The sequence below is a fragment of the Pleurodeles waltl genome, chromosome 1_2 (genome assembly GCF_031143425.1).
Source record: "Pleurodeles waltl isolate 20211129_DDA chromosome 1_2, aPleWal1.hap1.20221129, whole genome shotgun sequence".
NCBI classification, from domain to species: Eukaryota; Metazoa; Chordata; class Amphibia; order Caudata; family Salamandridae; genus Pleurodeles; species Pleurodeles waltl.
The window spans coordinates 1,333,804,991-1,333,823,276 of record NC_090437.1 but is presented as its reverse complement, the minus strand read 5'-3'; the positions used below and the strand labels follow the sequence as shown (position 1 = coordinate 1,333,823,276).

Here is an 18,286-nt window from a genome sequence, read left to right as displayed (position 1 = left end):
TGAAGGCGAAGAAGCTGGCATGCAGAGGCTGGCAGGGTGGCACCACCACCACCACCAGTGGTCACAGAGCACTCAACCTCCAGCTGAGGCAGTGCAGCCCACTCCTTCTGCAGAGACTGCACCTTCACCCACTGAGACAATGCAGCCCTCACCTCCTGCAGACGCTGCCCAGGAGGCACCTCCACCTGCTGACACAGTGCAGCCTTCACCTCCAGCAGAAGCTGGCAGGATGACACCACCACCACCAGTGGTCACAGAGCCGTCACCTCCAGCTGAAGCAGTGCAGCCCACTCTTCCTGCAGAGGCTGCACCTTCACCCGCTGAGATAGTGCAGCCCTCACCTCTAGATGAGACAGTGCAGCCTTCACCTCCAGCAGAGGCTGTCCAGGAGGCACCTTCACCACCTGAGACAGTGCAGCCCTCACCTCCAGATGAGATGAGACAGTGCAGCCCTCACCTCCAGCAGAGAGCATGTAGGCTACCCTCCTGTGACTGCTGTACAACGAGCCCCCTCCAGAAGCAGTGGGAAAGTCACCCACTCCAGAGACTGTGGCCTTGCACTCCCCAGCACCGAGAAATGGGCATGGAGCCTCCTCCCGAAGCCGTGGGAAAGTCACCCACTCCAGAGACTGTGGCCTTGCACTCCCCAGCACAGAGAAATGGGCATGGAGCCCCCTCTAGAACCAGTGGGAAAGTGCCCCAACTCTGCTGAGGTGCCCCAAACTCCCTTTCCCCTGCGGTGTCTGACCACTTACAACATGATCCCCCTGCAGAGTTCTGTGCAGTTGATGTCAGGAGACAAGTTGGGCCTTGGACTGTGCCCTGTGGCCATGTGGGCCCTTTGTACTTTGGACTGGGCATTGGCCCTTTGTGGACAATTGTACATCTATTGTTCATGTAGTGGCTTTTCCCTTGCTAATACATTTTCAGTACTTACAAAATCTGGTCCATGTTTTATTGTGCCGTGTGTTGTGTGCGATTGGTTTACGTCTGCAGCTGGTTGTGTGTATAGTGTGTGTCTGGTGTGTGTTGTGCGTGTGTGTTTCACTCTTGTTTTCCTCCCTACCTCCCTTGTGTGCAAGGTGGTTGTACTCACCGTCGCTGTCTATATCGGCGTTGGTGCACTAGGTGAAGCATGGCATAGAAAAGCATCGGAAAGACTTGCAGTTCCAGTTCCATGGCAGCCGCGGAGTCCTCTTTGTACTTGTTGGTGAGTCTTTTGTTTTCTGTGTTCTGTTTCCGCCAGGCTTTTGATGGCGTTGGCACCGCCCTGGAAATCGTGGCGGTGTGCTGTGCCATAATATGGTGGGCGGTACTTTGTGTTCCGTCTGGCTGTTGATGGCTACCACCGTGGTGTGTGGTGTTAACGCCCTGGCGGATGGTGTGGTACATTGGCTATCTATGGGATTTCTCACCGCCATGGTCATAATTTGGCTGTAAAAACCGCTGGTCTGTTGGTAGTATTTCCGCCACTTTATCACTCACCGCCAATGTCATAATGGGGGCCTATGTAATTACAAGACAGCATGCCAGATAGGTGCCTTCTAGGAAAGCTTAAGCTTAGTACAGGAGACCTCAGTTGGTTATGGTGATAATTCATTGATAACAGCAACAGGCCTGATTGGCTTACTAGGCAATATGGTTCTGTTGCCATTGACTTATTTTCTTTAGTATAAAAAGTTACGATAAGCACATTAGTCTTGATATATTGATTGCCACAAACGTATATTGAAATCAACAGACATTTAAGGGTGAATTGTTATTTCTCTGTATTAAAGTTTACAGATAGGCATTTTGTTACACAAAATGTGGAATTAAAATGTAAATGTAGGGGACAATGTTTGTATTGGTTACTGCCTCTGACAAAACCTAGCAAGAAAAGATTTGCAGTGTAATAATTCTCACTAGAATCTCTTCTTGGATGTCCACCAGGACAAAAAGTCAATACGTTTTGTGTGTGTGTGTGTGTGTGTGTGTGTGTATATATGTATATATAAAATACATAGAGGGATGGCCTTTAGGTCCACTCTGTTGTGCCATTGGTCTTTCTGAGTGTCATGTACACTCTGCTACATCCATGATTGCATCCTGCATGGGGTAATGGTTCAGTTTGCAGCAGTCATTAGTTCTTTTGCTGAACTTTCATCTGCCCTCAAGACACCTGTGCACCGCCTCACTTTCCCTCGACCACACCCCCTGCATCAATTGCAGCTGCAGCAGGGGACGCTTCTGCCCCTACTTCGCTGCCAACACCTGGAACGCACTACTACTCCACCGCCTCACTTTCCCTCGACCACACCCCCTGCATCCATTGCAGCTGCAGCAGGGGACGCTTCTGCCCCTACTTCGCTGCCAACACCTGGAAAGCACTACTACTCCACCGCCGAACAGCTCCCTCCCTGGCGGAATTCAGAAAGAGGCTCAAGACCTGGCTTTTCTACAAAGACAATGCCCAGGTGGCCTAGGGGCGACAGTGTGTACATTCACCTGAAAAGAGTATGCATCAGAATCAGAGTTGGTTGTCCAGCCCTTCATGCTTGCATTTTCTCCTTTTATAATTACCCTTTCATTTCTTTTCTTTTCTTCTCTTTTAATTTTAATATTTCTTATGAAGATACTACAGATCTCGAGACAGTGCTAAAAGGTTGCTTGCTTGCAGGTCACTTTATCTGTAGTGCACCGCATTCAATGTAGCCACTTTCTCAAAACCACGAGATCATTAGGGAATGCTGTTGTCCATTCTGCATCATTGTTTTAACATTCCAAGATGGCCAACACATTGGTTCTATGTATAGTGGCCATGCTTGAACTTTAACACAACGGCAGACTATTTACAATACTTTGGCAAGAAGGACATGCTTTGCTATGTTTAGTTTGCTTATTTCAAACATATACCTGCTGTATTTAGAAGGTAACGTTTTCTTTTTTCTACTTATATTATTTTGATTTATCTTCTATATGTTGCTGATTGTGTTTCTTTTATTGCATTTGCGTCAGATGGTAATGGAAGGATGAGTCAGTGGATTGATGAAAGGATGCAAGAGTGCAAAGCTAAGTGACAGTGCATAGATAATAATTTATTGACTGTCTCTACCCACCAGTAACACAAAAGGCACTTTGTAAATTATACCTATTGGCATTGCCAGTGCTTGTTCAGTTTCTTGCAGAAGAGAATCCTTAGCATTTGTGTATAAGGTCAGTAACAACTAACACCTAATTCTCTTTTTTCTAAATCACATTAACTTTGGCACTATTCACTACAAACTTTAGAACCATATTCAACTTTTTTACAGACATTGTTACATGACCCAGAAGAAGGCTTGTGAGCCCTTGCACAACAAGCAGTTGCAGTGGCATTAGTTTTAACACGATTGACCTATTTAGGTGTGGAACTTAACACACCTCCTCCTGTATTACAACATGCCTTCCTACTGCCAGCAAGAGTTACAAAAACATACTCTGACTCAATATCCCCCCAGGCTACCTGTGAACTATAAAATGTATTTCTTTGACTAATGTCATAGGCATTCTACGCCCTCAGCTATGGCAGCATTTGGTTTAAGCAAGATCTTGAAATTTGCAATGATCTGGATCAGTATGTTCCATTCGTTACCTATACTTCTTTGTACTTGTGTCAATGTAAAGCCCTCGCCCACCCATCGCAGGTCTGGGAGTACGTACTACAAAGAAAGGCAGAAAAATAAATAAAAGCAACTGTCTACATAAACGCTAAAGAAATACTGCCAAACCTGTGTAATTTGTCATTTTAAAGGATTTCCTTGATTTAAAAACACATATGGCCTGATTCACAAAGGTAAACTTAGACGTTTGTTCTAAAATTAGGCCAAACGTCTAAGTTTACGACTTTGGGAATTCACAAAGGGCATTTACAAGTTGTATCTTTACATTCGCACTCAGTCCTATACTTAAAGGTTTGGCCTAAGTTTAGAACAAACATCTAGGTTTAGCTTTGTGAATTGGGCACTAAGGGTCTTGCTAAGAGTTTGGCGGAGGTGACAGTGACAGATATCCTGTCCGCCAAAATCTTAATCCCATGAGATATCATGGAATTTAGATTTCCGCAGATGGGATATCTGTCACTGTGAGGACGGAGTAACCCCTCTGCCAGATTCTAAAAAAGGCCCTTGATGGTTCCGTCAAGTAAAAAATAATAATTAATAAGCTGTCTAGTAGGGCAATTTATTCACTACCAAAAGTTCTTACCGAATACCAGCAATACTACTGAGACCAACCTACACCCATAAACCAATAAAGAATGTATTCTATAGCACACAAAGCTTTCTATACACACATGTACATTGAAACACAGAAACATACACCTTGAAGTAGTCAGGGTTGTCTCAAGTACAAGACCCTACCCGGAACAGGCGTGTAATAGACCCCTCCACAGCCCCTCTAGTGATGGGGCCCCCAGTTTTCAGGAAATGAAGGGGCCACCTCAGCTTCTCTGTGCTGTGTTCAATCAATCAATCAATCAATCAATCAGACAGTATTTATAAAGTGCTGCTTGTCATACAAATGGGTACCCAGACGCTGTGCTGCCGCACACATCGAACAGACAGGTTTTGAGCCCCTTCCTGAAGTGGGTTAGAGCATCTGCTGCATGGTAGCTGAGCAAGGGCTAGGTGAGCAGATCGGAGGTTCATAGGAGGTAGATGGAAGTTCAGCTGGTGGTTCATATAAGCAGGACCTTGGTTGGTGAGGGATTTGTAGGTGTGGGTTAGGAGCTTGGATTACATTTTTCCTGGATGGGGGGCCGGTGGAGGTCTTTCAGGTGCCTGGTGATGTGGGTCCTTTTAGGCAGATTGAGCATTAGTCTGGCTGCTGAGTTCTGGATCATCTGGAGTCTTCTCATGAGTTTGGTGTTGGTGCCAGCATAGAGAGCATTGCCGTAGTCCAGTCTGCTTGTGATGAGAGCTTGCGTCCTTTTTCCTAATGTTGACTGGGAGCCACTTAAAGACTTTGTGGAGTTGACGGAGGGTGTGGAAGCAGAATGATGCAACTGCATTGACCTGGTATTTCATGGAGAGTTCACTGTCCAGAATGATGCCGAGGCTGTGGGCATAGTCTTTTGGAGTGAGGGTAGGTTTGAGTTCTGTTGGCCACTAGTAGTCGTTTCAGAGGGATTTGTGTCTGCCGAAGATCAGTACTTTGTTTTTTTTCCGTGTTGAGCTTCAAGCAGTGGGTCTTCATCTAGGCTGAGATGGTTTTCGTGCAGTTGTGGAAGTTGGTCTTCATCGTGGTGGGGTCCACTGGGAGCAAGAGGATGAGCTGGGTGTTGTAGGCATAGGAGACCATGTTAATGTTGTGGGTTCTGACAATGAACGCAAGTGGAGTCATGTAGATATTAAAGAGAGTGGGACTGATGGAGGAACCTTGAGAACGCTGCAGATGGTGTGCTTTGGTTGCAAAGTGAAGGGAGGGAGCCGGATTCTCTGAGTGTAGACCAAGAGAAAGGATGCCATCCATTTGAGCATGTTGCATTTGATTCCGATCTGTCTCAGACGGTGGATGAGCGTGCGTGTGAGACAGTGTTGAAAGCTGCAGATAAGTCACGTAGGATCAGGGTGGCTTATTCTCCTCTGTTGAGCAGGGTGTCATCAGTAGCTGCGATGAGGGCTATCTCAGTGCTGTGGTTGGCTCTGAATCCTGATTATGAGGGGTCCAGCAGGTTGTTTGTTTGCAGGTGTTCTGTGGGTTGGAGCTTGATGGCCTCCTCCGGGACTTTGGCTGGGAGCAGAGTGATGGGGTGGTAGTTTTGGAGTTGGCTGGGGTCGGCCGACGGTTTCTTGAGGAGGTGTCTTACATCTGCGTGTTTCCGGGCATCAGGAAAGGTGTCTGTAGCAATGGAGGTGTTGAGGATGGCGGTAAGCTGGAGGATGATCTTGCCTTTTGGTAGGTTGAAGAGTTAGTGGGGCATGGGTCGGTGGGTGCTCCAGAGTGGATAGAGTTCAGAAGAGTGTGTGTGTTCGGTTCGGTGAGCTGTTCCCATGCGGTGAGCAGGAGATCAGCAGCCGAGTGGTGGATGGGTTGCCAGGGCAGTCTGTTGGTTGAGGGTTGAAGTTTATGTAGATGGTTTGTGTCTTGTTGTGCAAGTGGTCTGCCAGGGCCTCACAGAGTTCCTGTGAGGGGATGAACTTATTGATGATGGTAAAGATTTCCTTGGTTTGGTTGGAGCTGGTCTTGATCGGCGTGTCAGGGCCTCCTTCTTCATGGCCTTGAGCTGGTGGTGGTAGTTGTTGAGGGCTGATTTGTAGGTGGCCAGGTCCATGCTGTTACTGTTAATCAGCCACTTTCTTTCAAGTTGTTTGCATTAGCGTTTCACCTTGCTGTGTTCTGGGATGTACCAGCTGGCTTATCTTTTTGGTTTTGAGTGGTATGGCCGCTTTGGTGGCTGCAACTAGGTCTGCAGCACAGGTGATCCAGGACGTGAAGTTCTCTACTGCCTGGTTCAGGTCTGTGGCGGCGTTGGGCTGGGTGGTGGACCAAACTGCTGTAGCCACACTTCCCTTCACTCTACCACCCCTATATCAAGTTGGTGTCCATGACCTTGGACCCTCCCATATGCCCATTCCTGTCACCACACCACCTCCTGACGCAAGGCCAGAAGGTAGAACTACCCAATACGCCAGGTCAGTGGTGCAACAAACCCAAGCCACTAAAGAGATGGACAAAGATGGATGGAGACTTTCCAGATGAATACTTGTAAGACTATGGTGATCTAAGTTGAGTAGGGACGCTGCCATAAAAGACAAATGCAAGATACATAATACTGATTTTTTTTTTTAGCTTATAATTTCAGGGTTTATTACTGCATATATTATTACACCAGAAAAAGCAGAACTCAGAAAGAACTCAAGTCCAAAAACTATAAAATGGGGTCTACAAATTCTAATGAACATGGAATATGGACCTTATGATTCTTCTGATCAGATTTTAGAAACCCGGTATATGAGGATAGAGTGTCAGCATACTATATCTCACATATTGGAGCAGTCTTAACCTACAAATGGGCACTCTGTTATGTGCTGAGATCCAAAATCTAACATGTCAAAATTCTATCACTGACAACATTATTAGAAAATCTCCTCATTAACCATGGCTATAAATCCATTTCATGTCTTAGCGAGTGCATATGTGTATGAAATTGCTCAGCTAATTGCATACTGACCCAGTGTGTCACGCAATTAAAAGAATCATAAATATAGCTTCAAAGACAGTGACGCTAGACTTAATCAAACAGCGCTTTGTTTGCTTGCATCAACTTTTAACTTTCAGACATTCCATTGAATTCATTAGCACATATTACTTGGATGCACAGCAAACAATTTCCAACCAGTGCTTTGATATATGTAGGTAGCAGATTTAGAAATAGATGACCTTGTGAAGATATCTATTACATATTAGAATACCAGTGAATGTTTGTTTTTCATGTTGAGTACACATAATAATCAGTATGCTTCCCGGTCTACCTGATATTTGTTCAGACTCTCATGAAGTCACCATGCTAAGAGCAGGACCTGGAGATAGTGTGCACAGGCTGGGCTTCTCTACATTTGATGTGCACTGACAAAATGCGGCTGAGGAAGAACAGGAAAGAGGGCTTATGTTCAATGGGTATTACATAAACCCAAAGATATTTACGCTACTGTTGTGAGCAGTGAGACTGATTTAAAAACTGGTTCATCAAATTGGGCCAAAGGGAGATCAGGCTGGGTCCACCCAAAATGCCCCCATCTGCTTGTTGTTACTGGTACAGGTGTGGGTGAGAAGAAGAGAGGTGAATATAGTGAGTGACAGCTCAAGCACTTACCCAGCCATGATGGCTCCAACATCAGAAATGAACCACTCTGGGGAGTTAAAGCCCAGGATCCCGACACCGTGGTACCTCTCCAGGCCAAGCTGTAGAGGTGAAAATAAGACACAAAGAACATGATAAGACTAGTCCTCCACATATACATCATGCCTGTCTCTGAAGTACATTCAATAGTCTGCTCCTTCTTTTTCCTTCTAGCGCTGCACCTTACAAACATCGATTAAAACACTCAAAGACAAATCAATCTTTATTCGGATATCAATCCATAAAAGATATGCAATTAAAACAAAGTAACATACAATTAAAAAACCATTTGCCAGGTATAGTTTTACTAAATATCCTTATTCCATGGCTTATCCCAAATACCTTCAATACCCAGTATATACAATAATTAAAGGAAAAAAACTATATTAAAACAGTGCTGCACACTGATAATAAACAAAGGGAATTCCTGATTTGTGCACATTAGCCATTACAGGGAGTGCAGAATTATTAGGCAAATGAGTATTTTGACCACATCATCCTCTTTATGCATGTTGTCTTACTCCAAGCTGTATAGGCTCGAAAGCCTACTACCAATTAAGCATATTAGGTGATGTGCATCTCTGTAATGAGAAGGGGTGTGGTCTAATGACATCAACACCCTATATCAGGTGTGCATAATTATTAGGCAACTTCCTTTCCTTTGGCAAAATGGGTCAAAAGAAGGACTTGACAGGCTCAGAAAAGTCAAAAATAGTGAGATATCTTGCAGCGGGATGCAGCACTCTTAAAATTGCAAAGCTTCTGAAGCGTGATCATCGAACAATCAAGCGTTTCATTCAAAATAGTCAACAGGGTCGCAAGAAGCGTGTGGAAAAACCAAGGCGCAAAATAACTGCCCATGAACTGAGAAAAGTCAAGCGTGCAGCTGCCACGATGCCACTTGCCACCAGTTTGGCCATATTTCAGAGCTGCAACATCACTGGAGTGCCCAAAAGCACAAGGTGTGCAATACTCAGAGACATGGCCAAGGTAAGAAAGGCTGAAAGACGACCACCACTGAACAAGACACACAAGCTGATACGTCAAGACTGGGCCAAGAAATATCTCAAGACTGATTTTTCTAAGGTTTTATGGACTGATGAAATGAGAGTGAGTCTTGATGGGCCAGATGGATGGGCCCGTGGCTGGATTGGTAAAGGGCAGAGAGCTCCAGTCCGACTCAGATGCCAGCAAGGTGGAGGTGGAGTACTGGTTTGGGCTGGTATCATCAAAGATGAGCTTGTGGGGCCTTTTCGGGTTGAGGATGGAGTCAAGCTCAACTCCCAGTCCTACTGCCAGTTCCTGGAAGACACCTTCTTCAAGCAGTGGTACAGGAAGAAGTCTGCATCCTTCAAGAAAAACATGATTTTCATGCAGGACAATGCTCCATCACACGCGTCCAAGTACTCCACAGCGTGGCTGGCAAGAAAGGGTATAAAAGAAGGAAATCTAATGACATGGCCTCCTTGTTCACCTGATCTGAACCCCATTGAGAACCTGTGGTCCATCATCAAATGTGAGATTTACAAGGAGGGAAAACAGTACACCTCTCTGAACAGTGTCTGGGAGGCTGTGGTTGCTGCTGCACGCAATGTTGATGGTGAACAGATCAAAACACTGACAGAATCCATGGATGGCAGGCTTTTGAGTGTCCTTGCAAAGAAAGGTGGCTATATTGGTCACTGATTTGTTTTTGTTTTGTTTTTGAATGTCAGAAATGTATATTTGTGAATGTTGAGATGTTATATTGGTTTCACTGGTAATAATAAATAATTGAAATGGGTATATTTTTTTTTTTGTTAAGTTGCCTAATAATTATGCACAGTGATAGTCACCTGCACACACAGATATCCCCCTAACATAGCTAAAACTAAAAACAAACTAAAAACTACTTCCAAAAATATTCAGCTTTGATATTAATGAGTTTTTTGGGTTCATTGAGAACATGGTTGTTGTTCAATAATAAAATTAATCCTCAAAAATACAACTTGCCTAATAATTCTGCACTCCCTGTATTCATTCTCATGACGGAGATTTTTCAAGTGCGTATATATTTTTCTCCGTTTTATAGCACAGGCCATGAATTTTATAACTGCACAACAAGTTTCTTTGGTGTCCGGGTTTATACTCTTCAGTATATTCTTCTGATGTGGAAACCATGGGATTTTATCTCGGTGTTCTAAAACTAGACAATCTCTAATGATCTTCTTTGTAAATCTTGTCCCTTCTCTGGACCAGATTTCATGTCACACCAATAGTGCATTTGTGAATATAGGATCTTCTAAATAGGGGCAACCCAGTTCCTTATTTACCATATATGTAGAAGTTGTATTTGGCATGGCGAGTAGTCTTCAGATAAATGTATACTCCATTACTTGTAAAGATTGCTTCTCGAGTGATGAGCCCCATAGAGCAGAGCCATACATGACACTATTAACTGCTTTACTTCTATAGATCTGCAAATTTTCCCTAAGGGGCGTATTACCAATTTTCTTTGAGAACCTAAAAATGGCCTCTGTTGCCCTTACATATTTTATTTTTGCTATTTGTAGGTGTTGATTCGAATGACCCAGATTAGAAAACTGTACACCCAAATATGTAAAGCTATTCACCTCCTCACATTTTTGACCTTTAATGAGATACGTTTTCTTGCTAGCCTTTCCTAGACCACATGTCATTGCAGCTATTTTACTCAGATTCAGGAGCATATCTCTTTCCTCCATAAATTCCTCAAAGCCCTCAATCAGCCGCTGAAGACCATTTACGATCCGTGATCATAGGACCGCGTCATGTTTATACAGGAGGACTGGAACAGTTTCTTATTTTTGGTACATCGATTACCAATTGTCGTTAGTAGGTATCCACTCCATTAATGTAAAGGGAGAATACAAGTGGAGCTAACATACACCCCTGTCGTATGCCTCTCCCAATCCTAAAGCCTGAAGTACATTCTCTATTTGTTCCGTACCGCACTTGGGATGTTGAATGACTATACAATTGTGCAAAGAAGCTAATTATATCAACGGGGCACCCAAGTCCGTCAAAACTTTCCACAACTTTGCATGAGTGACTAAATCAAAAGCACTGGAAAGATCTGCATAGCAAAGAAGTACGTGGACCTTTTTTGATACTGTATATTTACTAAATATTAAATTTAGGTTAATGCGTCTTGTTAAAGAGGAAGAACTAATCCCAAGAATTGTGTCTCTGTAGATTACAAGCACTCATTTAATGCAGGTACATCATGGGTGACCAACCTTCTCATCAGGAAAACAACCAGGGCCTCACCGTCCACTAATACTCACAGTTCAGCTGTTGCTGTTTGGCACAAGGATGGAACAGATTTGACCATTGGTGAAGTAATGTAATCTGTTTAAGGTCTGGGGTTGACTTTCAGACAGTTTGTGGTTTCCATCATAGACTGGAGTCTGAATAGGTTTTGGAGACATTGGCCCTCATTACAACCCTGGCGGTCCGTGTTAAAGCGGCGGTAAAACCGCCAACAGGCCGGCGGTAAAAAAAATTGAATCACGACCGTGGCGGAAACCGCCAACATAGACAGCCACTTTAACACTCCGACTGGCACGGCGTTACAAACAAACACCGCGGCGGTAACCGCCAACAGACAGGCGGAAGACAAGGTTCCTCCCACTGTATTACAACAGTCCAATCCACCACCTTTTCCGGGGCGGATTCACCGCAAACAAAAACACGGAGGAAACAGGACTTAGAAGGGAAAACGCTCACCTCTACACACCCCACGAGGAACCAGGACACCATGGTACCCGAGCTCCAGATTCTCCCAGCCTTTGTCTTCCTGCTCCTCTACCAGGAACATCAAAGATGGCGGCACAGACCACGGTGAGTACTGCACCTACAACACAGGGGAGGGGGGAGGGAAAAAAGAGTGACACACACACGCAACACCCCCACCCCCACCCTCACCCACTACAACACACACACAAGTACATGTTGATACATTACATTTACAATCCCCAACCCCCCTGGAAGTATGCAAGGACAAAAGGAAATGAGTTGAACGTTTGTAATCTATTAAAATACAGTAATCAAATATATATATATATATATATATATATATATATATAGACTATAAAAAATATATACACCAAGAATACAAGTCCAAGGTATTCCACCATTAAAGTCCGTGGCCCACTGGGCCCAAAATGCATGGGCAAGGCCCACAAAAGATACCCAATCAAAACGGAGAGAACACTGCTGGGGCATCAGATAGAAATACAACAGGCACCTCAGGGGGAAGGGAAGGGGGGGCACCTCAGACGTGTCAGTGCACGACGCCAGATCCACGAGGGGGCTCCATGCCCATTGATGTATCCTGGGAAGTGCAAAGCCACAGTCTCACAAGTCTCTACAGTGGGTGGTTTGCCCACTGCTTTATCCTGGGGAGTGCAAAGCCACAGTCTCACAAGTCTCTACAGTGGGTGGTTTGCCCACTGCTTTATCCTGGGGAGTGCAAAGCCACAGTCTCACAAGTCTCTCCAGTGGGTGGTTTGCCCACTGCTCTATCCTGGGGAGTGCAAAGCCACGTCTCACAAGTCTCTACAGTGGGTGGTTTGCCCACTGCTGTATCCTGGGGAGTGAAAAGCCACAGTCTCACAAGTCTCTACAGTGGGTGGTTTTCCCACTGATTTTTCCTGGGGAGTGCAAAGCCACAGTCTCACAAGTCTCTACAGTGGGTGTTTTGCCCACTGCTTTATCCTGGGGGGTGCAAAGCCATAGTCTCACAAGTCTCTCAAGTGGGTGGTTTGCCCACTGATTTATCCTGGGGAGTGCAAAGCCACAGTCTCACAAGTATCTACAGTGGGTGGTTTGCCCAAGGCTGCATCCTGGGGAGTGCAAAGCCACAGTCTCTCAAGTGGATAACAGTTTCCACTGGTTCTGGAGGGGGCTTTGTGCCCAGAGTGCTTCATCCTGCCAAGGACTGAGGTAGTGGATGCCTTTCTCCAATGGTTCTGGAGGGGGCTTTGTGCCCAGAGTGCTTCATCCTGCCAAGGACTGAGGTAGTGGATGCCTTTCTCCAATGGTTCTGGAGGGGGCTTTGTGCCCAGAGTGCTTCATCCTGCCAAAAAACTGAAGTAGTGGATGTGAATCTCCACTGGTTCTGGAGGGGGCTTTGTGCCCAGAGTGCTTCATCCTTTCAAGGACTGAGGTAGTGGATGTGAATCTCCACTGGATTGGAGGGGGCTTTGTGCCCAGATTGCTTCATCCTTCCAAGGACTGAGGTAGTGGATGTGAATCTCCACTGGATCTGGAAGGGGCTTTGTGCCCAGAGTGGTAGTGGATGTGAATCTCCACTGGATCTGGAGGGGGCTTTGTGCCCAGAGTGCTTCATCCTGCCAAGGACTGAGGTAGTGGATGTGAATCTCCACTGGTCCTGGAGGGGGCTTTGTGCCCAGAGGGCTTCATCCTGCCAAGGACTGAGGTAGTAGACGCCTTTCCCCACTGGTTCTGGAGGGGGCTTTGTGCCCAGAGTGCTTCATCCTGCCAGGGAGTGAGGTAGTGAATGTGAATCTCCACTGGTTCTGGAGGGGGCTTTGTGCCCAGAGTACTTCATCCTTCCAAGGACTGAGGTAGTGGATGTGAATCTCCACTGGTTCTGGAGGGGGCTTTGTGCCCAGAGTGCTTCATCCTGCCAAGGACTGAGGTAGTGGATGTGAATCTCCACTGGTTCTGGAGGGGGCTTTGTGCCCAGAGTGCCTCATCCTGCCAAGGACTGAGGTAGTGGATGGGAATCTCCACTGGTTCTGGAGGGGGCTTTGTGCCCAGAGTGCTTCATCCTGCCAAGGACTGAGGTAGTGGATGCCTTTCTCCACTGGTTCTGGAGGGGGCTTTGTGCCCCGAGTGCTTCATCCTGCCAAGGACTGACGTAGTGGATGCCTCTCTCCACTGGTTCTGGAGGGGGCTTTGTGCCCAGAGTGCTTCATCCTGCTTGTGGCAGCCTCAGTAGCGTCAGAGCTTTTGGCGCTCATTGGCCTGCGGTGCTGGTGGCGGCGGTGTCCTTGGCAGCGGTGCTTGTGGCGGCGGTGTCCTTGGCAGCGGTGCTGGTGGCGGCGGTGTCCTATGCAGTGGTGGTTGTGGCGGCAGTGTCCTGTGCAGCAGTGCTTGTGGCGGCGGTGTCCTGTGCAGCGGTGCTTGTGGCGGCGGGGTCCTTGGCAGTGGTGCTTGTGGCGGCGGTGTCCTGTGCAGCGGTGCTTGTGGCGGCGGTGTCCTTGGCAGCGGTGCTGGTGGCGGCGGGGTCCTTAGCAGCGGTGCTGGTGGTGGCGGTGTCCTGTGCAGCAGTGATTGTGCCGGCGGTGTCCTTGGCAGCGGTGCTTGTGGCGGTCTTGTCCGCTGTGCAGGTTTTTGGCAACTTGCCTGTTTTTCTGTGCCCCTTCCCCACCTTGGATGGTGGCGCAGCTCTCTTCCCACTCCCAACTGTACTCCTGGGAGAGGCTTTGGTGGTAGATGTTTTGCCTCTCTCCCGCTGGGCAGTGGCCAACTTTTTATGCTTTTGAGGTGGGGGGCTGTCCGTGGTCTGGCTCCTTGGCACACTGGCTGCCCTGCTGCTTGGCGCACTCCAGAAGCCGGCTACTGCTGGCACCACTGTTCCCGCAGATGTTGTGGCTGAGGTGCTGGGTTGGGACCTGGAAAGGCGGGCTCTAGGGGACTGAAGGGGTGGGGGAGGTGAAGGGAAGAGGTCAAGGTTGGACAGGAAAAAAATTTGGGCACAATGGGACGGGTAGATGGAGGGGGTTTGGGAGTGGAGGAATAGGTAGTGGTTGTAGGAGGTGTACGTTTGCTGACTTTGGGTGAAGGTGCATGGGCTGGAGGCTGTCGTGAGGTGGATGGCTGTTGGGTGGGTGTGTGGCTGCGTTTGTGTACCTTGGGGGGTGGGCTCACAGACACACTGGGAGAGGACACAGGGGGTGTGTGAATGGTAGTGGGGGTGGTGAGTGCAAGTGAGCGGGGTGTGGTGGTGGTGCTGGTGATGGACGTAGTGGCTGAAGATGTAGTGCATGCAGGTGTGAGTGGAGACGAGACAGGGAGGGAGGAGGGAGACGAGGAGGAGGGGGACACAGTGGAGGCAGTGGATGTTGGTATGTGTGCATGGGTATGATGCTTGTGTGAGTGCCTGTGGGATGTGTGGTGCTTATGTTTGCCTGAGCTTCCCTTGTGTGTTGAGGTGTGTGCATGCTGGTCTGATGGTGTGCTTGGGATAGGCTGAGGTACAGGTGTTTGGGTCTGGGTGGAGGAAGTTGGAGGGAGAGGCTGGACACAGGGACAATGGCTGCCATCAGTCCTGAGGCCAGAGTCTGAAAAGCTCGTTGTTGGGCTGCCTGACCAGAATGAATGCCCTCCAGGTATGCATTGGTCTGTTGCAACTGCCTCTCTACACCCTGGATGGCATTCAAAATGGTAGACTGCCCAACAGTGAGGCACCCGAGGAGGTCAATGGCCTCCTCACTGAGGGCAGCAGGGCTGACTGGGGCAGGGGCTGAGGTGCCTGGGGCGAAGGAGATGCCCACCCTACTGGGTGAGTGGGCACGGGGCACACGCTGAGGGGCTGCTGGGAGGGCGGTGCTGGTAGGGGGGTGGCAGCTGTACCTGTAGATGCGGAGGCACAGAGAGGCCCGCCACCGCAAGGGAGCTCCCATCAGAGGAGGAGTCCGTGTCGCTGGTTTCAGCTCCTGTCCCCGCCGTGGAGCTCCCCTCGCCCTCCGTCCCACTGGTGGCTTCTGACTCCGTTGTATCGCCCTCCAGGGCCATGTGGGATGCAGCTCCCTCCTGCTCCGGTGCCACTGCTCCTCCGCCTGATGATGCTAATGCTAAGAACAGGGAGACCACAAAAAGGGGGGGGGGAATACAGAAGAAAGACATGTTGAGTGCATGCAATACCGCAACCGTTGGCGGACACTACAGACACAGAAGCCCCCTGCACTACGCCGTGCACTTTGAGTTCCCTAATTATTCACAGGGACATGGGGTACAAAGCCTATGCCCGATTGCTGCACACATGGAAGTCACAGAAGTCTGACTAGGTGTAGCTGGCTCTGAACACAGGTGGGGTGGGGTGCCACATGGCCTGCCGTAAGAAGGGACCTTGCCTACTAAACTCGCCCTGCCCTAGGGGAACCCACAACCCACCTCCCCCACCAAGACACCTCCAATGCATGCTGAATCAGCAGAATGACAGTGTACTCACCCCCTTGTGGCTGCTGTTATGCCCTCAAGCGCCCATCCAGCTCTGGATACGCCACCGCCAGGATCTGGAACATCAGGGGGGTCATGGTGCGACGGGCACCCCTCCCACGTTGGGAGGCCATCCCCAGCTGGGCCTCCGCCGTCTTCCTGCTCCAGCAGCGAATGTCCTCCCATCTTTTACGGCAGTGGGTGCTCCGTCTGTGGTGGACCTCCAGGGTCCAAACTTCCTTGGCGATGGCACGCCAAATATCCTTCTTCTGGTGGGCGCTGACCTACAGGAATAGTACAGGGGAAAAGGAGAAGATATAAACGTCTGCACCATCACAGTCATTGGCCCGCATCCCTACCCTTGCCATGACGCACATGCACTCACCGTTGTTTCATGCACGCCTCATTCTCCCCCCCCCCTATCTTTGATCCACACCACTCCACACAGGCATTGCCCATTTGGCATGCTCACAGTGTACTTACCTGTTTGTCTGGAGGACCATAGAGTAGCATGCGCTGGGGTAGGACCCCATCCACTAGTTTCTCCAACTCCTCTGTGCTGAAGGCAGGGGCCCTTTCCCCAGACACATGAGCCATTGGCTCTTCCAGACTGAGGTCACAGCAGCACTTGCATTGTAGGTCCTCTCCTGTCGAAGATCAGGTAACAAGTGAGTGAACAGAGAGAAAATGGCGGTGACGTCCGCGGCGGTGCGTACTGTCACCGCCGGTGATGAAGCAGAAAATGAAGGTTTTACATTTATTAACGCATAAACGTAGTGTGAAATAATCATGTGTGACTTTAACCGAACTAATAAAGATTGTACGGGGACAAAATGTGCCCTTAGAGTAGTTTGCCAACATTTATAAGCGTGCTTTATATAACGTGATGTATTAGAATTGCACTAATCCGACATAATCGTAAACGTGTGCTATGATTTGCTTGTTTGAAATGCTTTAGCTTAGCATTACTTTAGTGGAGGCTTTGGCCTAGTTGCCTGGTCTCACGGTTTAGATGCTCGTATTTTTCCAATGTGCTAATAAACGTGTATTTTTGCTTGAAGCTGTACTTTTCCACTGAGATCGTTCACATGCTTATCTTAAAGTTTCGTGCCAGCTTGGCATTTTTCTCTTTACTCCAAGGTCGATCTGCAGGTGCGGACAATGGAGGCTCTGAAAGTGAGCTAATTGGTATAAAATGTTGCAACTTGCGTACCCATCTCCAAGGATAATGTATGCTTAAGTAAAAGCTTGAGAACTGTCGTTTTTGATTGGACAATTTGAAGCTAACCTATGAACCCTCCAATGGAAGACCCTACTGGATTTGAACTGTTGTCTATAAAAACCAGGTGCACGAGAAGAAGGTAGCCATTAGGGACATTATCGCCATTACCAGCTATTGCCCGACATTGCGTCATTCCGTAGCTATTATGGCCCACTTTGCTGCGACGCCATTTTGAGATAGACTTTGATGCTTTCTCTAATCGAGAGAAAGAGACTTTAAATGATTCTGGCCCTAGAGACTTTAACTTTGAACTGTTCCTTTGCATGAAGTAGTAGTTTTATTTTGCCGCCGTGAGGCAATTGCCCCGTCCACCCCTGCCCCTTTGCCCCGTCCCATGCTGATCAAGACGGTACCCATGCAGACCGAGAAACGGTACCTGTGAGACGAAGACTTCCTTGATTGCTGATCGTAATTGGTAAATATGAAAGGAAATTGTAAAATTGCATTGTGTTTCTTTTAGGTAACCAACTGCTGATTTTTGATAAGAGCCCTAGTTAAGAGTTTTCTAAATTAATGTTGCTAAATTGTTTTTGAATGAAGTCCCACATGCCGATGCTAATTTGAGGTTAGATGAGGATTCCTTTTGTTGCACGATGCAATTTGAGACCTTGCTATGCTGACCAATGTATGCAATTAGCCCATTACAGATTATAGTTCTAGTGATTTGCATTGCTATTATCGAATGCCTTGTTATTCAAATGCTGCATAGATTGCACTTGTTTCGCCGCTATGGACAGCTATTAATGTTCATTTATGTTTATCATTTGGTGTTGAGACACATTTATATTGTGCTAGCTTTGTTAATATAGGGAAATAAAATTCACTAACTTTGAATAAACTGGTGTGGTTATTCCTGACTGAAAGGTCAGGGTTCGCCGAAAATGTATTCTGGATTGATTGTTAAGTGTTATGTTGATCAGGGTATTGCTTATGTC

The 18,286-nt window shown here is 47.4% G+C and overlaps 1 protein-coding gene across 1 annotated transcript in view; it reads right to left on the bottom strand.

Moving 5' to 3' along the window:
- Positions 1 to 18,286, bottom strand: part of LOC138251794 (long-chain-fatty-acid--CoA ligase ACSBG2-like) — a 244,117-nt gene that overhangs the window by 190,690 nt on the left and 35,141 nt on the right. Inside the window, exon 3 of the mRNA XM_069205679.1 lies at positions 7,835 to 7,923. Coding sequence (XP_069061780.1) covers positions 7,835 to 7,923 — 89 coding nt within the window. The remainder of the gene's footprint in view (positions 1 to 7,834; positions 7,924 to 18,286) is intronic.